This window comes from Fistularia commersonii, chromosome 3 (assembly GCF_037954325.1).
Source record: "Fistularia commersonii isolate RoL2024-O1a breed Wild chromosome 3, RoL_Fcom_v1.0, whole genome shotgun sequence".
NCBI lineage: Eukaryota > Metazoa > Chordata > Actinopteri > Syngnathiformes > Fistulariidae > Fistularia > Fistularia commersonii.
The window spans coordinates 17,769,443-17,797,346 of NC_141286.1; the positions used below are offsets into that span (position 1 = coordinate 17,769,443).

Below are 27,904 nucleotides of genomic sequence, written 5' to 3' on the forward strand. Positions count from 1 at the left end.
CCAGTTTCTGACTGCTACTGCAGCAGAAGAATTGTGTTTTGAAACATAAATTTGGATTAATGTGGCTTTATATGTAATTCTGAAGCCAAGATTACACAGACGACTGATTATTTTGTCCCACATAAAGACATATTTTAGAGCATTTTTAAGAAACACTATATTTCCATCCTAAATCTTCCTTTTTTTTCAACAGTGATGATAGACCAGAATGAAAACTCTTTATTGCTTTCTCTGTTATGAGCACATTATTTCGTAGAGTTTTAGCCTTTTTTTCTGTTGCAATTTTTTTTTCCTTCACTCATTACTGAAATTCTTTCAAGTTAATTTCCCTTCCTTTTCTGCAGTTTCCATGTTGGTTAATGGGGAAAGGAAAAAAAAATAATACCAAGTGTCTGTCAAATGTTCATCAGATGCACATAATTTCTTTTTTCTTCAGAAGTAGTTTCTTTGCAACAATTTTCAAATGTTAATTGGCACTTTGAGCCTAAAACCATGAAATAGATGGACATTTTTTGATGGACTTTATGAACTTCTCTATTTGTCCTGATCATCAAAAGAACCTGATTTTATTCATTTTCTGAATAAAATCAGATTCTTTGTTTTTTTGGGACACAATTTAGCTCCTTCTAACATTACTCATAAAAGATCTATTTTGACTTGACAAGGGGTGAACTGGGCAGGTTGAAGGACGAGCAATTTATATTGCATCTTCAATCTTCAAACATACGCTGCCTTGACGTTCAATCAAATTGACGCATCATTCCACATGATGCCTCCCCAGCAGGGAACGTAATTTCATGAAGTCAAGGTTCGTCACTATTTCAGTAGGATCGTTTTTCTCCCGGCTGAGTGGAATGAAAAAGACATGCATGTTATTATAGCTGGTAGAAGAAATTTCAATTTTCCCCACAGTGGTCACCAACTTAGGAAATGAATTAAATGCTGCTCAAATTAGATATCAAATTATAGTTCTGATGCCGCAGGCCAAGAAACAGTGAGTGCTTAGAGTGTACAGGATGGATGCATATGTTCCAGAATTGGTGATTCGTCCTGTTGTCCTCTGCCATTGCTCTGAACTCTCAAGAAACATTTTACAACACACTAATACAGTAAAAAAAAAAATCTAAACAATTCCCTACAGTTGTATTATATTCCTCATACATGTGAAGACATTAAGAGACTATGCAGACTTTTCACATAAAAGCAGGAACACCAGGAATTGGAAAACAAAAGCACTTCAAGGAATATTTTCCTTAAAAAGAAATCATTATCTCTTCTCTTTCATGTCAGAGAAAAGTAAAGAAGATTTGAGTTAATAAAACATATCTTACAGATTTAAAAGAGCAATTTTTGTGCTGCTTCATTTCAAATTCAAACAGTGATGGGACACAATGTTTAGGTCTAATGGCAGGCTAAATTTCCTCTCCCACAGGAACACCAGAAAATACTTGTGGCTTCTTGGTCCGCAGTGCAATCATGCAGTAATAAAAAGCTTGATCATGGCGCACTTACCGTAGACACAGTAAAGCTTAAAATGCGATGTCATTAATGTCAATGTCAGGAGTGTATGAGCGCCAACTCCTGGTGCAGTGAAGGGGTCATGCTTGCTTGAATGACAGTTCAGCTGAAACAGAGGTGAGAATCATGAGTGCATTTTCGATCCGTTCATTCGAGTTCCAATGTTTCAACAAGAGGAGTCCTGGAAAGCCATTGGCTGGAAATCAAGAGAGTTTCACTGACGTTCCGTATACAGTCCAAGGTCATTGCAAGGGAATTCATATGAAGAGGAAGCATTGATGACAACAAAGCAACATTCATTCTCCAGCCCGGATGAAGCCCTGGGAGTGCTGAGACAGTTTTTAGGGGACCACTAAAACTCCAACTAAAGCCTGACTCGTTTCTTTTTTAAGTACCGCAAATGCATTAACTGGACCTATTCGTAGTTACGTGGGATTTTAATTTAAATGGTTGCTTAACCTTTGACAGCCATCTAACCACAAGTAATCTCTAACCACTTAAAAAAGGAGGTAAAGATTTAAGAAAAAAAACACAAAAAACAAAACATAATTCACTGAGTATTATTATTTTCTAATAAAGTTCTTATTAAAGCACTACTTTATACATTTCTTGTAAATCTCTTTTGTTGATTTCAGGGGATTTTACTAAAATACAATAACAAGACAACATTTGAGACAGACAGTATGATAACTGTAAAATAAAGATAACTTAAAATTGCAACTTTATACAACGTAATAACTTTCAATTAGTATTTCTAAGGTTCAGATCCAGATTTTGTGTCCACAGGACAGTGGCAACTTGTGTCTGCTGGGATCCACAACAATGTTTGAAAAAGACCTGCCCCTTGCCTTATGCAGTCTCTTCCACTTTGTATGAATTCCATCTACAATACTCAGTCTCAGGTCTGGATGCTGCATTTAGGGCTTTTTATCAGCATATGATTGGCTGGTTGTAGCGGGGAAGTCTGGGTAAACCAGGAACCCTGTGAAAGTGATGTATTTTGCATGGTTGCTATAAGCCCCGAAGCCATCTCTCTGGTGGGAGTAAAGCCAGACTGTGTCTCCTGGCTTCAATGACAACATCAGGCTCTGACTCTGTAGAGCTTTCTCCCCCTGGCTGTCGTCATAGATCATCGCCTGCACTTCTAGGTGGTTCTTCATTAACTTAACGGACAATGTCTTCTGGGGCAGCTTGCCCACGTTGAAGGAAAAATAGTAGGCTCCGGGAACGCGGCAAGTGAACACACCCTGGGTGACATTGAAGTCATCTCCGATGTTGACGAAAGCAGTGTCAAAGCTGATCGGCTGGTGCTGTGGCAGGCCTACTTGGTTTACTCCGACAATGCTTTGGGTGCGTCCCACTGAGAAAGCAGATCGCTGGTCCTCCTCATCTTCCTGCAAAGCCTCCTGGTTTTGCTGTACCTTCTCGTCCACTGTGTCCCTCGAGCGAACCCTGGCATGCTCCCCGGCCTGGTTGCCATCCCACACGGGTATGTTTTCCTGCTGAGGGTGCTGGGAATCATAGGCAGGATGCTGTGGGTGTATCTGGTAGCTATAGATGTCCGGGTAGATAAGGTAACCGTTGAAGGTGGTGTAGTGTCCAGTGTTGCTGTACAGAGCATAGCGAGGGTCGCCATGAAGGCGGAGCCAGACGGTGTCACCGAACTCCAGTTGCAACATCACGCTCTGGCTCTGCACCTACGGTTTGGAGGAAGGGTAGCAGGGTCATATATATATTCGTATATTCATATATTCTGCTGTGTCAAGATATCTTGACACAGCAGAACAAAGAGCCCAATCTGATCATCTGCCTCACGTAGCTTTCTATACACGAGAAGTGGGTGTTCTCTCCTCATTGTAATGGAAAGTCTTTTTAATTTCAATACCATTCAATTCATCAATCTATTATTTTAGTTTTGATTGAAAAGAAACCCATGTTTTGAAAATTTATTCTTGCTGGAACTTTGAGGGTTGTGGAAAGAGTGGCAGACCCCGCACGGCTGAGTAATCCCCGAAAATTGCCTTTTTGGGATTTGTGACACAATATTTGGGAAAGCAAGGTAATTTATTTTGACTGATATGAGACTGAATTGACTTAAAGTCAAGTTTTAAAACCGAAAATTGCAGCAAAGTTCAGACATTATTTGATTTGGTAGGATTAAATAATCATCCTTTGATAGATTATGGTCCAAGGCACTTTTGCCAATTTGTGTTGCAGTGTATCTAAGTTGTGCAACTGTAAACATCCAGAAACATCCAGAATGCAGAAAAGTATGTGTGTAAACTCAGAGGGGTGACCTACCTTCCGCTCCTCTCCTGCATTCTCCTCGTAGACTATGGCCTGCACCTCATTTCTGTTCTTCATTAGCATCACGGACAGATCTTTGTGTGGGAACTTCCCCACGGTGAAAGAGAAGTAGTAGGCCCCGGGGATGCGACAACGAAACAGGCCAGCCTTGGGGTCAAAATCCCCTCCGATATTTACGTAGACCGTGTCAAATGTGACAGTCATCTTGGGCCCGCCTTCCATGCTGGTGGTGCGAGCAACCGAGAAAGCTGAGCGTAACTCCACATCATCCTGCAGTCGAGCCAAACCTAATGCGCTACTTGCAAGGCTCAGGCACAGCAGGCCAGTCAGCATGCCCGCTGGGAGCAGCATCGTATCTGTAATAAGATGGAGCAAAAGAAATTAGCCCTTATTCTGTCTGTAACTGGAGATTTCTTTTTTAGGCATCAGAACCTGTGAAATTAGGCTTCATTTTGGTACACCACACCTGCATATCCAAATAAAAAATGCACCTACATTACCAGTGAGATAGGTAGGAATCACAATAAGCCAGAAAATTTGTGCCAGAATATTTGAGGAATAAACACAGAGGGAGCTGACAGGTGTACAAACCTCTGAGTCCCTCATTCCCTTTCTCTGTAGTTCTAGCTCCACTGACATCTGGTCATTGGAAAATGTTTAAATCTTTTCAAAATTTGTCTATTTTCTCATTATTGCACATTTAGACAGATATAAACAGAATAAAAATATGACAAATCTGACTTCGTTATCATAAGCATCATATCATTTATAATTTTATTGGTATTACATTATTTCGTTAACACTTATATCAACCATTAGTATCACATCACCTTTAAAAGGTAGATAAAAAATTATTAAAAATCTGCAAGAAAATTAAAGGAATCCACCTTTACTGAATGATTTAAGAGGATTTAAAATTAGATTAAAAGGTTTTTAAAAAAGTCCTTTAATTGCAGGAGAAACAGTCTACTTTTGTGTATGGTTAGGACTTTAGATTGAACAAAAACATGTCACACATGAATCATTAAAGCAAGTTTTTTTTCTAGACCGTTGGTTCCTTCAATTATTCCAAGTGAGATCAAATTACTAAAACAAAATTTTAAATTTGCAGACACTCATTTAAAACACAATTAGCGGCAGCGTCATTAAAAAGCAACTTACTTTTAAACAAATAGAGACTCCTATTTCTCATCATATTTTTTACATGTCAATAATAATTTATCATTGTGGATCAAACATCACAAAGAGTTTTGTTCCTGACTGCAGCCTAAAGCTGTGCTTGATCAGTGTGATAATTGAGCTAAAACATCTGATAAACAAAAAAGTAGCAAACTTAAAAAAAATAATCAAAGAGTTTATTACAATTTATTTTCAGGATATGAAAAGGGACACAAATTATCCTTATATGCTCCCTTAAATCAGAGGTAACCTAGGTGATCACAGCACAGAGCGTACTGTTACAAGTATACAGCAAGGTGGTTTCAATAATACTTCTCAGCTCTACAAGAATAATGGGATCATTAGAGAAAAATGTGGATTGAAAGACAAAAACATTTTATGTGCAAATGTATGAATCACAAACACCCCCAAAATAGAGATACAATACTGATATAAAAAGAAGAAAACTTCCATCTGCTCATCACAGTGACTGTCTCTCTCTCTCCCTCTCTCGCTCTCTCTACGTGTCTGTGTGTTGAGTGTGACTAATTCAGGCAGATCCCTCTCTGTAGAAAATATATTAATTTGTCTTTTATTGGAGGAGACAAGCACACTCATTGTCTCATTGTCCTCCTCTAATGAACTAACAGGAAGCAGAAACACACAGGTGGAGCACTGACAGCACTTTCAAAGCTTCTCCAAACAAAAAGACAGAATGGATTATGAACAGAAAAAATAAATTGTTTGTGTTCTGAACACTGCACTTGATCATCCTACATCACAATAGAATAACCTTTGAACAAGATATTTTACAGAAAGTATGCAGAATATTCAAAGGAACTCAAAGTCTTAACTTACTTAACTGAGTATATAGTTTTATTCTAAAGGAGTGGACTGATTTAAACTGAAAATAACAAAAATCTAATTTCTCCAAATGCCAGTAGATATCTAATATTAAAGCAATCCTAAGAAAAGTTAAAAAAGACAATATCAGAGGAATGTAGAATTTCAACAACGTCCATCATTTTACGTTATAAAGACTTGTTATTGAACTCTTAAACAAGATTAATCTAATTTAGACAATGAGTCACATGGAAACTCAAAATTAAAGCCCAAGAAATTCATAGTGGTACTTGTCATAAATATCCTTTATAGGAAAACAGGAGTATGGTCTGCTGTTATATTATCAGCCCTTAGTATTGTTTCAGCTAAATATTCTGACGTCATGATTTTATTCATGTCCATGATGCTCAAAATTATGATACCAAATGCTTTTGATTCAGGGACTTTTGCATTGAATGGGTACAAACCAAATGTTTGTTGTCTTCTTTTTCGGAAAAATTACACAAATACAGCTAACTCTAGTTTTGTATGTTTTTATGGAGGTTTGCACACACCACTCCAGAACATTAAGGTGGAGGAAACTATTTTGTTTGTCCGATTGCCTCTTTTTATTTGAAAAAACTGATCAGACATGCTTTCAAAAACTGACTGCAACCTCAACGCACAAAAATTAAAGGGCAGATAAGATGCAATGAAATATACTAATGCACCCAGTATCCACTTTCTTACTTCCCTCAGTGCATGGATAATACATCCTCAAAATTATGGCTTCTGTTTAAAAACAAACCGCATGATTTTGATCTAAACTTAGGTTTTGGTCCAAGAGAAACACTTGCGTTTGAGTTAAATTCATTGGGTTCCAATTCAAAAGTCGTTCAGTATTTCCCATGAAAATAGGGAAAAATTTACACTTGAAATGCAAATGATAAAGTTGTTGAATTACCTGCGCGTCGCATAAAAACTTCAAGTAGTAGGTTGTTAAAGAACTGCTTTTATCCATTTTTCAAGATGAAAATATTCACCCAGGAGCCTTCTTCCATTTTACTGACTGCTGAAGAGTCCATTTGCATCAAAACTCTTTAGGTAACCCCATTATGCTAAGAACCGTCAACCCCCGATGGCATTTGACCCGGAAATTGATTGGAGTCGGTCACAGTCATGGATGAAATCAATGAAATCACATTGAAAGAGGAGATAATGGACTTTCAAACAAATAAATCCCTGATGTAACCAATGCATATTTTTTTCTAAACAAACGTGAAAATGTTTTGCAATTGGTTATGAAATTGAATACATGAAAAATTGATTTCAGCAGAATGGAAAATAAGTAACAAGACCCTTTTGGTGATCTCTGGTGATCTATCTTGATGGATAACGCGAGATAAGGTCTCTGTAAAGCCACTTGAATTCCGAACATAAAACAAAAGAAAAATACTAATTTGAGACAAAATTACTTATAGTTAGAGAAGACAATTATCATAATTAATACATGTGTGTACTGCAATTACCATGACTTATAATTACACTACCACACTAGATTATGGCATAACCCTCTTCATTCTTAAATAAATCCTCATCAAATCATAAAGTACATCAACTCATATGTTAAATCCTTTTTTATGTTGATGATTTTCATAAACAAATGTTATCGTTCCTCAAATTTGGCAGGGCGCTAAGGCCTGGGAGCTATTTAGTGGGAGAGTGAAGTGATCTTGTGTATTTGTCTACTTAATTGATCTTTTTGGGAACATTCTTATTAGAGCTGTCAATTGTTATTGAGACTCAGCGTCACATATTTATCATTGAGCAGGGAGAGAAATTCAACCAGTACCGGACACGAAAATGCCGCACCACTGGCTTTGCAAGGATCATAATTTTTTTGATGAGGCAACCATTTTTTTTTTTGTACTATTTGCACGAAATTTCACACAAAGTCAAAGAAAAAAAAAAAAAAAAGGTGATAATTCAGCAGTTAGGCTTGTTCACATAATAGTGACGTGCACTAAGAAATTGTGTTTGTTTGTCTGTGTAATGGCAGGAGTTTTAACTAGCCATGTTGACAGACTATACTCCTTGGAGAGAGAGAGATGCTTCAGGTTCAAACAGCGGAGAAAGAATAGATCAAACAGACCTCTTCCATAATGAGTACCCGTGGGAGCTAGGCAGAGTCGGGGAACAGAACAGAGCAGAATAAAAAACAGTTGGGCAAAATTAGTCCATGATAGTTGGGGAGAAAAAAAAAGTCACTTTGCATTGCATTTTAAAATCTGAATAATTAGCGACTTTCTTGAATCATATGCAGTTCCAAAGTTAAAAGGTAGTTCTATGTTACTATATAGTTTCAGATTTGTTGTATTTGAGTGTATTTTGATAGTGGAATGGCCTGTATTGGGATCACATCTTCATATGGAGCCTGAAATTCTGTAAATGGAGCATCTGATTGTGTGACTGGATTAACAACACAGTTTAAACAGTTGTTAAGGGGGATCTTGAAAAAATGTAACAAAAAGCAGAAAACAAACAGGCATCAAGACAATTCAGCAGACAGATTTTTCTACAACAAACATGAGTATACGTCAAGAATGTATAAGAAGAAGGTGGGTGGGTGGAGGGAAGGGCGGCAGTAATTTGTGGCAGTGTTAGATTTATGTCAGTATGAGAGCCTACGCATGCATGCAAATGACAAGATGTTAGAGAAGCTGTGAAGCAATGTTTGTGAATCACATTATGATGCCAACCGACCATTACAAGTGTGAACCCAATGCCGTCTCTGGACGTGCATCATGATAAGCATTTATCAGTGGGAATATTTAACTCCTATCCACAATGCACTTGAAGAGGAGAGCTGTCTTTGCAATGACTCCTGTAATATTTTGTAAGAGTCTAATGAAGAATTTCAATTTTCAAGTGTCTTGAACTGACAAAGTTGGGCTGGTGGAATTAGTCACAGTACAGATGTGCTGATAACATCAACACACATGGCCAGTTCCGATCAGATACATACCTTGACTTGCTAAGCAATACGATATTTTGAGTAGTTTGGACAGCCAATAGAACAATTCAGATTTCAATATTTTACCAGTGATATAGCTCTAGGAAAGTAAAAATGCTTCCATCCATTTATCATCTACCTTAGGGTCATGAGGGATGCAGGAGCCTATGCTACCTGTTGTTGGGCGAGAGGCAAGATAGGCCCTGGACTTGTCACCAGTCAAATATAGGGCGACAAAGAGAGACAAACAACCATCTCTCATTTGGAAACTCCCCACAGGTCATTAGAACTGAAGAAGCCTCTTGGATGAGGGGTGAAACAGCTTCAAGTGGAGAAATTCAAGTCAAGTTGCTACGACAAGAAGATAAAGGAGATGAGGCTGGATGGCCATTTGTAATTTGTATAGCTCAAGGTGGTCTGCTGTATATATAAGGAATTCAGTGTAAGGAGTCTGCAGCATCTTTTTGATGCTCAAGGGAAATATGATTTGTTGGGCAGGCAGTGATTCAAATGCAATCAAAAGTAAAACCCAGGGTCATCAATTACTCTGGGAATCACTATATTTGAGTCTTGCCTCAGCTGCTCAGTTGTGACAAACATCTTATGTAAAGTCCTAAAAAAATAACTGTCTTGTTTCATCACTTCTTATATTATTTCATGGTCCACATAGAAAATAGCATCTTACTCACCAAGAGGTCATAGTGAATTGACCCATAAAACAAAAATATACAGACTTTCAAGTAAATGTATTTACGTTTCGTGTCAGATCTCACTTCTGACCTCTCAGTAATGAAAGGCTTCTATTCATTTTGAATGTGAGACGCTTCTATTCATTTCAAATAGGGCCAAGCTTTTCTGTGTGGTGCCACCAACTGAACCACGTGAGGTACGCTGTGACACGAAGCCAAGGCTGAGAAGAACACCAGTTTTTGCAAGACTGATGCAACACCACTGACAAGTTGTCCAACTGAACTGCTTTACATTCTTACAGAAGAATCACAGCACAATGCTTTCCAATTGAAGAGTCAGATTGAACCAACAGGGGGCGGCATGGTGGTGCAGTGGTTAGCGTTTCGACCCCCCCAGCACAAAAATTGAGAAAATTGCCCCGAATTAGTGAGTTAACAGTGTATTGTCAATATATGAGCCCCTGCAATTGATTGACAACCAATCCCGTTTACTTAATAGAAGCCAGTGCTTGCTGATGCAATATCTGGATCTAAATTATCAATGTAAACAAAAAGATAAAGACATGCCATGTCATTGATTGTGCAAAGTTTAATTAATTATTGTAGAAAGATTGTAGAAATTATTATAGAAAGAGTTATTTTTTCCCAACTTAAAATGAGATTTTAATGATTAAAAGAAGTTCTCTGCAGTGTGTGTGAGTCATTGCCTGTTATGGTAGGAGACAATAAGGGAACAACAGAACATGCCCAGAAAAAAAAGACCCCACACAGCCTCCTTGGGAACATTATGAGTTTCCAAATGCTGTTCTGTCAGTCTTTGGATATTATAACCAGTATTCTGTGCTTTGCCGCTGCGTCGTCTTCATTACTTGCTTCACACACCTGCCGTCAATCACCTAGTTGCACTCACCTGAAGCCGCTCAGGACCACTGTAACACAAGCCTCACATTCATCCATTTGCAAGGTGGTCATCTTTCTCAGCACCATTCCTGTTATAGTTTTCTTCCCTGTGATATCAGACTTTCCAGCATTCATGGTACATCCAGCAATAATTTTAATCCTTTCTGTCCCTTACTCACCCTTTTTGTCTGCTCCTCTTATAAATTCAGTTGCTTGGACTTTTGGCTCGCTTGGTAATACACTCCTTACCTGTTTTAACTACACAAGTTGTCTATTCATATCTGCTTGCACTGTCAACCCATAAAAAAGTGAAAGAAAGATCCTGTGGTTGTCTTGCTGCAATTTGGTCTCAAAATCACATCCCGTTACATTTTTCGATCATTTCACTTTATAACCTTTCCATTTTTGTTTTGTTGCTGTTTCACTTCATCTGAAAGCACCACTCAAAAGTTGAAATGCCCACAGAAAGATGACGGTTCCTGAGCTGCCTTGTCAGAGTTGCTCTCCAGGACGCCGATACTGGCAGGGTCACCTGAGGCAAACTGATCTCCTGCTAGCAGTCGCTGTCTGCATGGACGAGTGACTCCAAACAGCTAAGCTGAGTGATGCCTGAAGAAACAGAGCATGACTGGCTGCAAGGGGCTGATGGGCTTTTGGGAATCCATATTTTTTCTTTTTTTCCCCCCTCAAGGTCATGAAAGAAATGCTGATGCACTCTCCCTTAGCTATATGTCAGGTTCTTTCATATGCAGGTCATTTCTTCTTCCACAGTAGATCCATCACTTCAATAAGCAATCACTTTCATCTTGTTATATCAGCACTTAATCTATAAAATACATCCTTAGTCATCAGGGTCTCCAAAGACTACATATGCAATTGCTTATTTATTTGTTATACCATTGGAAAACTGTCATTTGAACCGCCTTTGTTTACAAAAATGCAGCCTTTCAAGAATTTCTAAATAGGCCTCATCCTGTCAGTCATTTATGAACTTAAAAATGATGAAATTACCGATTTTTCACATGTACTAAAGCTGTATTACAATTTATAATTCGCAAGTGTCAATTAAATGCTATATAGCTCATTTGCACAGCATCATGAGCAGAGCATCCATGAACGCTCTGAACATAGCTAGGTTTATTATTTTACAAGGTTCATCTTAATTCAGGTCTTTAATCGCATTGCCATCAAATTAAGGACCACATCCCTGTATTAGCTGTGGTCCATCTGGCAGGTTGTGGCTCTTCCTGAGATCTGCTATATGTCTAAAAATAGAGATCTGGAGGCAGATCAATAACTGATGATTAAGGCAAGAAAAACAGGAGGAGGGAGAGGAAATGAAGGCAAGAAGAGATGACATGATGAAAAAGAAGACCACATTCTGATTTAATAATTAATTTGTATAATATCTCAGGCATACTTTTTTGGATTCCATATTGTCACATTATTCCAAAGGTGACCCAAAATTCTTCCAGTTTAAACATCAAAGGTCATCTGTCTTCATCCTATCATTGTTTTGGTTTTGCTGCACTGTCATATTGAGAATATTCAAAGAAGTCAATGAGACTGGAAGAACAGGACAGTGTCAGGTTGACTGTTCACTTTAATAAGAACAATAAGAACTTAATGTACTCAAACTCAAACTTAATGTAAAGTTTAGCCTCAAACCATTTACCAAATAGTGTAGTTTGCTTCAGTTGAGATTTAAATTGTTTTTGTGTATGTTAAATAAACAAAGGTCATTCAGGTCACTTTAGCTACATCAGATACCTTGCCTTAAGGAGAATCCCCCCAGGCTATACCCTATGTAGCGGTAGTACAGGAGCACTTGGCCAGTCCTTGTATCAGGCCTGAAGCTCCCTGAGAAAACTGCGGGCGAGAGGGGCCAGACAGGTCTGGAAGGGGAAATTAAATATGGGCTTTTTAGGAAAAGTAAAGACAGCATCTGATTTTCATATGCTGTGGCAAAACTCGAGTTTTAATTCCAACGACCCTAACTGCGCTATTAGTCTAACCCTGACTGTCTAATTTAATGAATTTACTCCTAGATACTTTTAATTTGTCTTTTCAACCTATAATCTTACAGGCTATGAATGTATTGTTAGCACATAGTTAAGCGTCATTATAGTTCAGGGTTGAATTATGTTTCAACAGCCTCTATAGCTGACAAGATGTTGGCGATAAAATGACACAGTCTCTTCCCAAGAGAATTCTGTGAGGATTAAACTGAGTTAAATACCTATTTAAGCAAAATCCCATGAGACCACATTATACAAAGCAGGGAATTAACATGCTTTGTGTAAATGAGATGTGGATATTGCGATATAGGATGAGGGAGTATTATTAAAAAATTAAATTACAACATGGGGCTATTTGTTGGAAAATACAAACAAAAATCTGTATGAGGAGTAGATCTGTGTGTTCCATAATTAAAGGCAGTTTTATTTTCTATGTCCCTGGACATGTCACACTCTCGCTTTCACTTTCACTTTCTCCAAACCCCCCACCTCTCAGTTACTCTTTAGCCCCCTCATTCGATCAAAGCTTCACAGAGAACCATTCTTCTATTGTGATGCCAAGCACAGCTGCCTGCTTTCACAGAGGCCAGTGTATCAAAAGAACAATTATTGTGCACTGTTCACGTGTTTACTTTTTCTGTATCTCCATTTAAATACTGCAATATATCACCTCAGCTATACACAAAGGAATATCATGATTTGATTGCCCTAATATTTTGTATCAAATTAAGGCACACCTTAAAAGGTGTAATTCTACCTTCTATAAGGTAGGTTGCATTCAGTCCTATCTTCTAACTATATTGATAATAATAATACTTTCTTTGTCTATAGGTGACAATGTAGCAGATGCTGCCAAATGTCACTAAACACTGTTTAGACGCTGGGCTGTTTCCCAGGCCTTTATACTTAGTTGTAACATACATTTGATGAATAACAGGGAAATGTAATGTTACATTTGCTTATGCTTTGGGCACTATTGTCTCTTGCATTTGTTAAAAAAATGATTGCAATATAAGTGAAATGTGAATTTTACATTGGAAACAATTCTGAATAGTTGGTGAATACACTTTCCGCCATCTTTATATTTTAGTGAGACTGATGTAAACTGATGCAAAGAGTTCTTCCTGGTGACCTTGGAAACTAAGAGGTTACAATAATGTGATACTAGGTGGTGGGAAAGACAGAGCTGATTCTGAATTAACAAATAAAATCTTGCCGCAGTCACATGTGTATTTATTTTTCGATATCCATAGCAGTGCCCAACGCTGCAATACAACGGCAAAACCTCATTCATAAAAATGGGATCTCTGATGTTTTTCCACACAATGCATATGCTGAAACAAAGCTGACTAAAATATGAAAACCAACCCATGTCAAAAGTGCACACAGATTTTGCATCTCACATCAGGAAAGTATTACTTTTATCATTTCATAATTATATTTCATTCACATAAGTAAATTCTTAACCAAAGTTGAAACTCTTCTTTGTTATTAAAAAAGGTATAATTATTTTATTTGACAGGAAAAAAAAAACTGTTGTGGCTACATTTAAACTGCATTCATCCACTTTGATACATATGTTAACCCCTCTTGTCATAGCATGAAACATGTGTTTCACTGTTAACCAAGAAAAGCAGCACATAGCTGGAAACCTATAATTTTCTAAAAGCAGGACACAGTCATTGTCCATGTAGAGTGCACGAAAGAATTAATTATGACAATCTCCTGTGAACATTTGTGAACAGGGAAATAGATGTCTTAAAGAAACATGCATGGAGATTAAGTCCAGTTTTACATGAAAGAATGACTAGCTGGTGTATCTTACAATTTTGGTCTAAAAATAGAATATGTATACAATGTCTACAATCTTAATGCAAAACCAATCAATTAAAATGGTTGAATGATAACTTCATGACTATCTTCTCCTTTTGGTTTTTCCCTTCAGGGGTCGCCACAGAGAATCAACCTTCTCCATCTAACCCTATTATCTGTGTCCTCTCTTGCACCAACTACCTTCATATCCTCTCTCACTATGTTCATAAATCGTCTCTTTGGTCATCCTTTAGACCTCCTGCCTGGCAGCTCCAATTCAAGCGTCCATCTACCAATACAGGTATATTCACTATCCCTCCTCCGTACATGACTGAAGCATCTTAGTCTGGCTTCTCTGACCTTCTCTCAAAAAAATATAACATGTGCTTTTCCTCTGATAGACTCATTCCTGATCCATCCCCAAAGAGAACCTCAACACCTTCATCTCTGCGACCTCTCGCTCTGCCTCCTGTCTTTTCGTCATTGTTACTGTTTCTATGCCATGCAGCATCGCTGATCTCACCACTGTCTTGCACAGCTTTCCATTCATTCTGGCTGATTGTCTTCTATCACATAGTACCCCTGACACTTTTTTCCACCCATTCCAACCTACTTGAACCTGTTTCTTTACCTCTTTTCAACACTCTCCGTTGCTCTGGACTGTTAACCCCAAGTACTTGAAACCTTCCAACTTCTTGATCTCCACTCTGCTGCAGCTAACTTTCATTCCTCTCCTTTCCAGATCATCCTGATGCAACCCTCTGCATTTATCTGGGCTTGGGACCGGCTCAGAGAGATACTGGCCTGTGCCCCCCTGAGGCTGCATTGAAAATTCATGACTATCAAGGAATAAAATCCAGACTCCTTATGTTTGTGTCTTCGTAGAAGATTTCACCTCAGTGTCCCTTTATTTAATAACACATCAATTCCATAATAAGGACAGAGATGCTTCTAAGAGATTTGCAATTAAATAATTAATACAATGTTAAAATGATAACTGACTTCCCCAACTGAGTCAACATCCAGACAGATGTATGAAAGTATGGAATTTAAAAAGTAAAGTAACACTAACATTGTTTTCTTTGTCTTAAAACTTGAGTCCTTCCAGAAGAGAACACAAAACATTTATACCAAAGTAGAGACAGAACTGAGACTTTATTAAGCATACATTTTTATTCCACACTGAGCAATCTACATCAAGATTGACATAAAAGTAGAAATTTTTCTAATATGCTATAAGACTTATGAAATTTACTAGGTTTCAAATTTCAATTTCAAGCACACCAATCAGTGGGAGCGCAATTAAAACTTCCAACTCAAAACATCTTATTGATTAAAAAAACTAAACAGTGACAAACAACCTAAACCCCTTGGCTCTTACTTTCTCTTCCTTCAGTTTTGATGAAAGAAACTGAGAATTTATTTCTGTCACGTACATTTGCCTGCACGTCATAGTACGATCACCCCTTCTGTTTTCCATGAGGGCTAGAGGATTTTGCCGACGCTCTGAAGCAGGCTGAGTTGTCCTCCATCCTGCTGGCAGAGCAAAATGAAAGCACAAGACTTCCTTGGGTGGTATAAAAGTTCACACCCCTAACTAGAAGTCAATATCAAACTGTGAATTTCAACTGTGGATGGACATCATAGTGCGCAGTCTAGTGTTATGACTGCTGCCCATTATCAGCAAAAGTAGTCCTTAGAGTCTTTAGTAGGCCAGACACAAAGGAATGAATGCAAACATTATTTGCTTTACCTTTGTTAGAATAAAATATCAATTTTTAAAGCAATATCTCTCGACTTAAGTATTCAACACTTGTAATCAGATGGACAGAGGCCAACATGTATCTTATGAGTTGTTTGCAGGGGATCACACAGGATCTGATTGAAATACCCTCTATGTTCTCAATAGCACGTAGATTATATATTTCTATTGGATGCATTTTTTGTTTTTAGAATAGGGTGCAATAACAGAGGATAAATATGGCAACTGATACGGTTTTGATGAAACAAGATGGGAAGAGCAAATATGTATATCATTGTTTTAATAGATACTACCAGTGTTTCTTTTATAATGAGCCCTGCTATTCATATGTTTGTATTGTAAATGGGGTAAATTTACATAGTGGTTTCTAGTCCATCAACCACTGAATGTGCTTTTGCAACACTGTCTCACACACATCAACATACTGTTGGCAGAAGGAATTATACAAGGTGCCAACTTTGTAAACAGATTATTCCACAATTGTACATTGATTAAGCTTTTATTGGTGGTTTAGCATCCAACTCAAAGACACTTCTGGAAAAAAAGTGTCTCAGGAGGGACCAGAAATAAAACAAGTAACCCTCAGTTACCCAGTATAAAACAACTGCTTTGGCACCACAATCATATAAATCCAAATCAATGGGACTCAATCCAAAGTGCATTCAACTTGTCATACAAATCTTTTTTCAAAATCCTTGTTGAAATTTTTTTTCAAAATGTTCTCCATAAAGCTAGTAGAACCAATGAAGGTCTTTTTTGCTGCTATTTATCAGTAAAGAATAAATATCTTTCTCATCGCTATTATAATATTGTTATACATTTTTAATGTAGCTATGTCTAACAAACACCAAATACAACCTCAAGGGGACACAAAGGCCAGTCCACCCTGAGCCGGTCCCAAAACAGAGGGTTGTATCAGGAAGGTCAGTGGAAATTGGGCTACTGTGGGTTGAAGAAGGGGGGGAAGAAGGTGTGTTCAGAAGAGGAAAAGCAAGAGTCTTGGACTGAGAGTAGGGACTTTGGATATTGGGACGATGAAGGGAAAAGGTAGAGAGTTGGTTGACATGATGCAGAGAAGGAAGGTGGATATACTATGTGTTCAGGAGACCAGGTGGAAAGGTAGTAAGGCCAGAAGTACTAATATGGTACTGATAGGAAGAGAAATGGAGTAGGGGTTATCTTGAAGGAGGGGTTTGTGAGGAATGTTCTGGAGGTGAAAAGAATGTCAGATAGACTTATGAGTCTAAAATTGGAAACTGAAGGTGTAGTGCTCAGTGCTGTTAGTGGCAAGTTGGATGTGAGCAAGAGGAGGACGAGAAGTTCTGGAATGAATTAGATGAGTGATAATTGGAGCAGACTTCACTGGACATGTTGGTGCGGGCAATGGAGGTGATAAAGAAGTGATGGGCAGTTTTGGTATCCAGGATAAGAACACAGAAGGACAGATGGTGATAGCCTTTGCAAAAAGGATTGAAATGGCTGTAGTGAATACTTTTTTTTCCAGAAAAGAGTAATTATAAAAGTGGCGGTAGGAATATGCAGGTTGACTACATCTCATATAGAAAAGGTAATCTGAAGGCGATCGGTGACTGCAGAGTAGAGGTAGGTGAGAGTGTAGCTGGAAAGCATAGGATGGTGGTTAGTAGGATGGATCTGGTGACAAGGAAGATCAAGAGGACAAAGGCAGGGCAGAGGACAAAGTGGCGGAAGCTGAAAAGGGAAGACTGTTGTATGTTTTTCAGGAAAGAGTTGAGAAATACTCAGGGTGGTCAGGCAGAGCTTCCAGATGATTGGACAACTACAGCTAATATGATCAGGGAGACAGGCAGGAGAGTACTTGGTGTGTCATCTGGAAGGGAAGTAGATGAGGAGGCTTGGTGGTGGAATGAGGAAGTGCAGGGGTGTACACAGAGAGAGCAGTTAGCAAAGAAGAAGTGGGACATTGAGGGGACTGAAGAGAACAGACAGGACTACAGGGAGATAGAGCATAAGTTAGAGAAAAGTGTCAGGGGTACTATGAGATAGAAGACTATCAGTCAAAATTAGATGTTATGTGTAAGAGAATGATGAGACCAGTGATAGCTTACAACAACATGGCATGGATCAACAAGGACATCAAAGGCCTTCTTAACAAGAAGATGAAAGCCTTCATGGCTCAGGATCACCAAACCCTCAGGGCCGTCCAGAGCTGAGGAGGAAACTGAAAAAAAAAACAAGGAGGTTTGGAGGGAGTTGAGGAAGATGACAGGCTGTGGGAAAAACCATGCCTGGAGCCAAAGGTGACCCTGATTTTGCTGGGGAGCTAAACCTTTTCTTCAATAGCTCACATGCCAGTGAGCTCTGGCCTCCCTTCCCCTCCTCCTCACCTCCTCACACCTCTCTATGCTCTGCCCCCCCAATCAACACTTTGCCCACCCCCCCATCCCCCTCCTCCTGCCCACCAGCAGCAGCTTCCAAGTACAGCCCCTGCTCAACCCGCCTCACCATCTCCTCAAACCCGAATGCAAACACAACCACGCTCCACTACACCATCCCATCCCTCCAAGCACAGACATGGTCACCACCTAACCCCCCTGCTGCCCACCGGGAGCTTCCATAGACAGCCCCCCAAGCCCCCTACTAAATTCATGGGAACATTAACATACACGTAACCGCTACTCACCCCCCTTACCCACCTACCTGCAGTCCCCTTGGTCAGTATCCTCCCACATCACTCCACTGAACGCTGACACAGAGACTCCCATCCAACCCCCCCAAACTATGGCCGCACCCTAACCTCTAGCCAGGTGCAGAAGGAAAGTCGGTGGGCCAGACAACATCAGCCTTAGGGTCCTCAAGGTGTGTGCTCTTCAACCTCTCTCTAAGGTTGCTGAAGGTGCCTGACCTCTGGAAGACCTGCATTGTCCCAGTACCCAAGAAGGGACATCCAAGTACTCTCAATGACTACAGGCCAGTGGCACTAACATCACATGTCATGAAGTCGTTTGAGAGGCTTGTACCTCAGCACCTGAAAGGCTGACTATCTGCGGTTTGTGTAGAGGCAACACATGGGTGTGGAGGATGCCATCATCTTCCTCACTCATAGGGCCCCATCCACCTTGAGGGTGGACTTCTTTGACTTCACAGTGTCCAACCCACTGTCCTCAAGGACAAGCTGCTGAGTATGCAACTTCACCCTAACTTCACTGCCTGGATCCTGGACTACCTCACAGGACAGCTGCAGTATGTTCGGGTGGCTGTGTTTCTAAGGGTGTGGTGTGCAGCACAGGAGTTCCCCAAGGTACTGTCCTGTTTCCATTCCCCTTCACCCACTTCAACTCTGACCCCCAGTACAACTTTGGTTCCTGCCACCTCTAGAAGTTCTCCGATGACTCTTCCATCCATTGTTGGATGCATCAACGATGACAGCGAGGAGGGGGTCTAATCGTGAGATTTGTTGAGTGGAGTAACCAGAACAACCTCCTACTCAACATCTCCAAGACTAAGGATGTGGTTCTGGATTTCCGGAAGTATCTGAGGAGACAGGTACCAATCACCATCCAGGGTGAAGAGGTGGAGATATTGGACTCCTTCAAGTACCTTGGAGTCCACAACAACAAACTGGACTGGTCACACACCACTGATGCACTCTACAGGAAGGGTCAGAGCCGGATGTTCCTCCTGAGGAAACTGAGGTCGTTTGACGCCTGTAGCGGGCTCCTTAAGACCTTCTACCGGTCTATTGTAGCCAGGGCACTCTTCTTCAGTATGGTGGGCTGGTGGGGCGGTGCCAGGACTTGTGAGGTCAATAGGCTCTATAAGATAGTGAGAAAAGCCCCCTCAGTAGTGGGACTGAACCTGGACCATCTTCAATAGGTGGCAGTAGGGAAGGTGACGGACAAACTGGGAGCTATCCTGGACAATCCTTCCCACTCCCTGCATGATGAGCTGTGGCTGATGTGCAGCTCCTTCAGTCAACAGTTCATCCCACCATGGTGCAGGATTGAATGCTTCAGACGCTCCTTTCTACCCTTAGCCATCCGACTGTACAATAGCAGCCTGGATGGCACACAAGTCTGGCCGCCCAGAGTACATCCGTGCTGCTTCCACAGTCTTTCATACTCTCACTACCTTACCCATTTACGTCATGCTCTAACTTTGCTGTCTTTCTTATCTTTGTTGGTCCCAGCCTGCACACATCCTGCCTATTTTGTTTATTGATTTTATTCATTGCTATTGTCACTCTATATATACTGTTGTTTAGTTCTGGTTGTATATTTGTCACCCTCACTGTTCCTTTATGTTGTCCATTATTATCCCTGATGATATCGTTGTTGCTGCTGCTGTCTGTTCGTGGATGTCTTGCTTTCTTCCGTATCTCTGTTTATATCTATATTCATATTTATTTTACTTTTTAATTTTTTTTTGACATCATAACCGTTACCCTGCTGTGACAAAGGAATTTCCCCGTTGGGGATCAATAAAGTTTATCTTATTTTATCTTATGGTTTGGAGACAGTGACAGAGATGAAAAGAATATATTGATAGTGAATATATTGGTAGACGGATGCTGAAATTGGAGCTGTCAGGCAGGAGGTCTAAAGAAAGACCAAAGAGAAGATTTATGGACGTAGTGAGAGAGGATATGAAGTTAGTTGGTGTGAGAGACGAGGATACAGAGAATAGGGTTAGATGGAGAAGTTTGATTCGCTGTGGCGACCCCTGAAGGGAAAAGCCGAAAGGAATAGAAAAGGATGTCTAATAAAGTACAGTTCTTAACAAAAGTTGCAGAGGGTGCTGGAATTATTAATAGCATCGAAAAGTATAAATTCACATGATGAATCAGCATTAATTAACTGAAAAAATAGGAAATGGAAGACTGTTAATTGTTCTTCTCTGCATAACTCCAATGATATCAATACAAATTTAAATTGAAATGTACGGCAGGGCATCAAGTCCAAAGCTTTATATTTCAGCTTGGAAACATTTTTTACAATCCACCACTGTATATTTTATGAGCTTGAGCAGTTCTACACTTAGTACATATAGATTGTAAGTGATAATATTTGCAGGTCATTTGTGATTTCTGGAGCTTATTGTTTTCCTTGTAGTAGATCTATTATGTATATTTTATTTGTATCTTCAAGGACAGGTAGATGGGAAAGCTATATTATTCTATGCCATGCATTTTAAATACAGGCATGTGTTTGTTCCAGTTGTCACTTACATTTATAGAAATGTATTAAAGCAGATCTTATGTAACAGCTCTCATTGAAACCTCATAATCTTCTTGTTATTTTTTCCTTTTTTAATATCTGCTGCAATTTCTGTATGTACAGTAGTCAAAATTCCAGTGTACAAACCCAATGTTGAGAGATTTGTTTGAATTCACCAATTTTTTCCACACCTCTTTTCTCAAGGTCTGCCAATGCCCTCCTTCCTCTTCTATGCCTTCTGTCTCCACAAGTCCAGTAGAGAAAAAAAAAAAGAAAAAGAGGGATGGCTAACAAGCACCCCTACCCCACATCAGCGTTACAAGCTGAGGATGGAGCAACCTGGTCACTTGGGACAGATATCAAAGAGTTGGGGGAGCTGTTATCTGGAGGTGCAGTGACAGACTCCTGCTGCTGCTACCCCTTTCATTAGTGCCTCCCTCTCCCACCCCCACTTCTCCTCAACACTTGTCACCAGACTGTCAGCTGCCTGCTCAACTGGAGACATGAGGACCAGCCTGGGGACCGGATGGATGGCAAAGAGGACCAGGACAAAAGAGAATAAAACACAAAGACTGAAAAATATTGAAACCTGTGCTAATTTCAAGGTGTAAGCCAGGTGAGGCGAGACAACAGAGATTCATTACTTAGAGCTCAAATCCGTCTCATAAACATCTTCCATTTCTTGCCACAGACTGAGTACAAAGAAAAACTGCAGCAGCGGGACTCTTCTCTTAATCCTGTCAACACACCCGATATGACCGCAGAAAAGCAGAAAAAGAGAGACAAAGGGAGAGGGAGGAAGAGCGACAGAAAGGGTGTCTTGCCAGGGAAACTCAGCAGGTTTTGATCCACCAGTGACATATGATACATGAGCCAGGCTGACAGGCTGCCTCTGCTCATTATGTGTGAGATTACCAGGACCAAATATACAAATGTCAGTCATAAGCAACGTGTCCGTGGGAATAAATCAGAGTGTATGACAACATACAGTTAGTTGTCTAGATCTGCATTTTCTTGGTTTTAATCTTTATCGAAAATAATTCTGGCAGGCAAAATTATCATGTTCCTGAGAATAGAATTATTTTCAGTGTCTATTAAAAGGTTTTGTAGACACTTGAATAATTCTATTCTATTGTTTTTCAACAATGTATACAGAAATGCATTCAAGGTGGAATAGACCGATACATTCTCTATATTGAAATTGTAATTCTTGTAATTGTACTCTTTATGTCCAATAACTATATGCCTGCTACACAATTTGCCTGCTAAACAAATAAGTGGTCTAAGTATAGATTTATATTACAGAAATCAGCCACCATTTTTTAGAATAGAACTTTATATATCCCAAAGGAAATTGTTAAGCCAGAAGGCTCCAAAATTATATTATAGTCACTCCTGGACATGATATTCATATTATGGTTGTATTGAACCAGCCTTCCTGATGAGCTGATTGAGTCTGTTAGCATCAGCCACCTTCAGTATAGAATATGACACCGGACACTGATTTTTTTAATTATTGACAGACAAACAAAAATAACAATTTTTGTTATAGTCCACAACAGCAAACATCTTAAATGTCACAATTACTTATAAATTACCACAGCCTTTTCAAACTGTTTGTTTTGATGATTTGCTGTGATATATTTTTGTCAGGGTGCACAACATGAAATAAAGATCTTCTTAAAAGGTATACACACACAGGTTCAATTACAAAACAAACAAGCAAACATACAAAAACCGTATCTGAAGCAGTGCCACAGGTATGATCTAATCCCTTACAGTGCTGTCACAAAATACAAAATCACAGGAAAAAAAAACCTTTGTGCCATTTTTGACTCCTCACTAAATATTGATAAACACAGCCAATTATGTTGTCAATGCTAGTCTTCAACACCAAAGATATATTGCAAAGTTAGTAAGATTCCTGTCAATCTCAAAACTTTCATTGATGCCTTTATTTCCCCTTGTCTTGACTGCAATACCCTTTGTATAGGAATCTGTCAGTCAACCATGTCTTGCCTGCAGCTGATTCAGCTGCTTGAATCCTCACTGTGACCGGGAGCCAGGCAATAACTGTATTATTGAGGTCTCACTTCACTGGTTGGTTACCTCTTATTTCAGTATACAGCCATCAAAATAACAACTGGTAATAGGCATGAAGACACAACGCGGAAAATAGTAGTCTCAACTCACACCTTCATGACGCTTTCTCCACATATTATCATAAATAAGTGTGTGTGTGTGTGTGTGTGTGTGTGTGTGGGAGTGGGGGGGCGTCGTTCAGATCAAATGAACACACAAACTACCATCTGCACATCTTTTAAAATGCTAAATGGTAACATGATGACTGCTTAAAAAGGTAACAGTTATAGTGCTGAATCTGTTTACTGACAGTTATGAAGGTTTACTTTGAATACATTTTTATACTCCTTGAAATATATCTTTTTGGACCTCCTCCTGTATCATTGTTACACTAGCTTGTTTTAAGGCTAAAATAAAACAAATGAGGTATTACTGATTTGCAAAGTGAGTGTTGACTTCTACTTTTGTAATCAGATATATCATTAAATTATTTCAGTACGGGTTTTTTTTCCTTTATCATTAAACCACCTTCTCTCTCAATTCACATTCTCAGTCTCAGCCTACTGCAGTAATCCTGGAAACCGAAGAAATAGAAGGCAAAAATAGAAATACACCGACGCATCATCTTGAACTACTGCACATGACGCATAACACCGTAGAAGATGTATTCACTGTGGGATTCGCTCTTGACTAGAAAGAGATTTAGTTTCCAGGTAGGATTTAGTTTTGGAAGTGAGGAGGACAGGATTTGGGATTTGGTTTGGAGGAATGAACTTCTATCCGCCTGTGATTTTTCAGATGTTGCAGGAGATGGATTTCCACAGCAACAGAGGGATTATCAGATGATGACACCCTGTATATCTCAGCAAGCCGGCTCTGCAGCAGTACTGTCATGTTTCTCAGCATGAGTTGTTTATTCCCTGACAGTGATCCAAATCTGAAAGATTTAGACGCTTAAAAATAGTTTTAAATCTGATTTTTATTAAGTATGCTATTTCTCCTTGATTACTTCAGCATTGCAGCAGCACATTTATGTGTAATTGGTCATTACGCTCATTCTGACATTTCTTTTCTTTTTCCTCTTGAGAAGCACAATGTAGTTTGTCTGTGGAGGTTCTGTCATCCAGGTCAAGGGGAATTCTTGTCGAAATCTTCTCTTCTTGACAACTGGACTTGAATCTCTTCACTTGAAGAGGTTTCACCCCTCAACTGAGAGGCTTCTTCAGTTCAATCTTAGGGCGACAAAAAGAGAAAAACAACCATCTCTCATTTGGAAACTACCCACAGGTCATTAGAACTGAAGAAGCCTCTCGGATGAGAGGTGAGACATCTTCAAGTGAAGAAATTCAAGTCCAGTTGCCAAGACAAGAAGATTTCAACAAGAATTCACAATGTAGTTTCAAGACTCAAATAAAGTGATTGGACTGGCAGCAAAGTGCCCTGAATTTCTTTTTAAGATAAGATAAACTTTATTGATCTCTATAGGAGAAATTCCGTTGTCATAGCAGCATAACAGTAAAAATGTCAAAAAAGGAAAATAAATGTGAAGTATAAAAAGAAAGGCTGAAGAAAGAAGATAGCAAGACATCCACGATGTGGATGTACAGCTGACATCGCACACAAGGAGTTCAGCGAACGGTCAGACAGTGAAATCCTTGGCTTGTAATCACTTTCAAATAAGAATATCAGAACATTCACAAGATTCAAGATTCACAGCCGAGAATTTGAAAATGTTTGGCTTGCATTAAAGCTGGTACACACAAAGAATGAACTTTCACATTAAAAATTCATAGAAAACTGTAAAAATTGTCATTGCTGGTCCATATGCCTCTGGGCACTTAAATGCTGACAGCCACACAGGGTAAAAGTTTTACAGGCGATTCAGATTAGAATGGTTTCTGTGTGTGGAGATTGTATTTAAGAAGCGAAAGTTGACGACACCAAAGCTCCTATAAGGTTATCTTTTCATTACACCACAGCGCAGACTGTATGAAAAACTAATTTGCTGCAACAAATTCACATTTCACACATTTCCTCTACAATATATATTTCTGATCCAGGTTCAGGGCCAGGGACCAGTCTTCAATTTTCTTTGCAGTGAAACTATATCATACAGCTCTCATTTGTGTTTCATCATATTTCCATGCATTGGTGGAATATGGTATTTCTATCCAAGTCATGTGCGTCAGGTGAATCAAGATTTAATTTTTACTTTAGAACCCCTTTTCATGTTCTTCCTTCAACTATAGCTGCTTCACCACTTGGGCTTAATTAAAATCTCTGAATAGTTTGCAATGTTGTTTGCTGCGATGTTGATTAGCCCTCACTAGTAGTTACAACTAGAAAGCTTCCTATAAGAATATATGTAGTCTGTATTGAATGGTCTCCTGGAGAACAGTACTTCGTTTGAGAATTATATCTTTCTGTTTCTCATGATTACTAAACGTCACATGGGCCAAAGACAAATGATTGTTATATAAACAATATTTCACAGTGTATTAAGCCAATTGTGAGCAAAAATTGCCACATAATGTCAATTTTTAAAAACACACAAAAGTTAAAGTGCGCATCTGGAGAGACAAGAATTCAGAGAGAATTCCAATTTTACTGCATTTTCACATGGCAGAGAAGTACAAATACGAATAAAAGTGTCACTGTCTGAAAAGATAATGAGCTGAATATTTGAGGTTCCACATCTACAAAAGCTTAAGAGCGCTATCCCCCACTCAGGCTTTGCCATTAAAACCATATTACCGTCAAGACACAAATAACAGCGTTCCATTGTGTTGGTCCAAAATTCAACTGCAATTAGTACAGCTGGTCTATCTGGGACCCGGGTGAGGCCTGAAACATCTGCAACTGTGTGTTTGCTTGTTCCACTATGTTTTCATGCCACATGGAGCGTTTGGTCCCCCACTAGGACAATGTTACCATGGCCATTTTTGCAGAAATTGGATGGGGAAAACTGAGGGTCTAAGGCTAAGCGGGGTTTTAAAACATATTTTATAATTATGATCATTTTTATGTGTGGATTTAGCTGATAGCTGATTTATTTCACACCAATAAGTATAAAATGAAGCCCATCCTGTCAATATGCTGCAAAAAAAGCAAACTGCATTAAATGTAGTATTCATATTAAATAGATGTGATTAGAGACATCCAGGCAATAGGGGGTTGGGGGTGGGGGGGTTGTTTAATCTACCCGCAAGGGTGTGACTTTGGTGTACTGAAAAATTCTGAACAAATAAACAAACTGGAGAAACAGATTTCAGGGTATTTTAAAATAATCTCAGACAAAAACATAATACATGAAAAATTGGGTCGCCAGTGTTTTTCACAACTGCTCTAAATGCAATAATTGCAGAACTACTCTCTCTCACTCACACACACACAGTCCAAGAAAATGTATGTGCCTTCCAGTGCAATGTTTATGCAGTGTCATTGTTTGCACAAAATTATATAATGTAGAAATGAACCATACCAGCATATCTGTGCGTGTGCGCCAAACAAAAACCTTTAGGATGTAGCAGATCAGGAGCTTCATTCACTCCAATAAAAGTAAAAACTGGCCCCGTGAGCTTCCTCAAGACATACAAACAACTCTATACACGTCCCTTTAAAAGGTGAGCTTTACACACCCACAGAGTCAGATGATAAATGCGGAGCCCGCAGCAGCTGTGTGTTACACAGATGGGGCTCTAGATACTGTAGCGACAGACAAAAGCAGCCCACCTCCTCAGCGTGGAGGCCCGTTTATGATAAGAGCGATCTCATCACCCCTGCCTTATTCACATCAGAGCCTCCCGTTGCCTTGGGGTTCTCCTGCATCTCTGCTCCAGGTCATGACAGACTGATGGAGCAGTGGACATCCCCGCTGCTCCCACTCTGGAGCACGGCAGGAAAAAAAAAAAAGAATGCATGTTGTTTTTTTTATCAGCATTGCGATCACATAGGATATGGATACAGTCTGGATGCACTACACATTCCTCCCCCTACCGAGGTATCGCCGTTTCAGAGGAGATAAATAATGCACGCTGCTCAAACGTGGCATGACTGCTGAACACACAGGCCCGCGCGCACGCACACACACACTCACGCACGCACACACACACGCACACCACGGTGCTTCCACTCAAGGAATCCATCCATAATTACAGCGACACTTGTGAAATGTGTTAAGGGGCTTCCCGCGGATCATGGCACTTGCGCCAGGAAACAACAGTGGAAAAAAAGAGATGTTCTCGACTCGTTGTCTTGGTTGCTTATGTGGACATTTTTTTACTCTCGATGCACACAAACACACACACACACGCGCACACACACACGCACACACACACACGTACACACACACTGCATCGGTATTTTACGCTGCATGCCAACCCCCCAACTTGAGCCAAGTTGAGCGCTTAGCTCCACACCTTGACTGTCAGAATCATGTCAAATGGAAAGAAAAAACATAAAAGCACTAAATAGAGATGAACAGGAAAATGTCTCACCTGTGTGTGTTAGTCCGGTATCTCCTGGCAGTGTGAGCCCGTGGAGCTGAAACTTCACTCTCGCCCGCGCTGTTTGGAAAAAGCTCCCCTTCCTCTCTCTCCCTCTTTTTCTCTTTCTCTCTCCACCCTCCC

At 39.6% G+C, this 27,904-nt stretch overlaps 1 protein-coding gene across 1 annotated transcript; it reads right to left on the reverse strand.

The window, feature by feature from the left end:
• Positions 1-592: 592 nt before the first annotated feature.
• c1qtnf4 (C1q and TNF related 4) lies at positions 593-27,904 on the reverse strand. The gene is made up of 3 exons (XM_086143938.1): positions 27,773-27,904; positions 3,820-4,181; positions 593-3,215 (listed from the first exon to the last, which is right to left on the reverse strand). The coding sequence occupies exons 2-3, from the start codon at positions 4,174-4,176 to the stop codon at positions 2,436-2,438; spliced, it is 1,137 nt and encodes a 378-aa protein (XP_086000064.1). The 5' UTR covers positions 4,177-4,181; positions 27,773-27,904; the 3' UTR covers positions 593-2,435.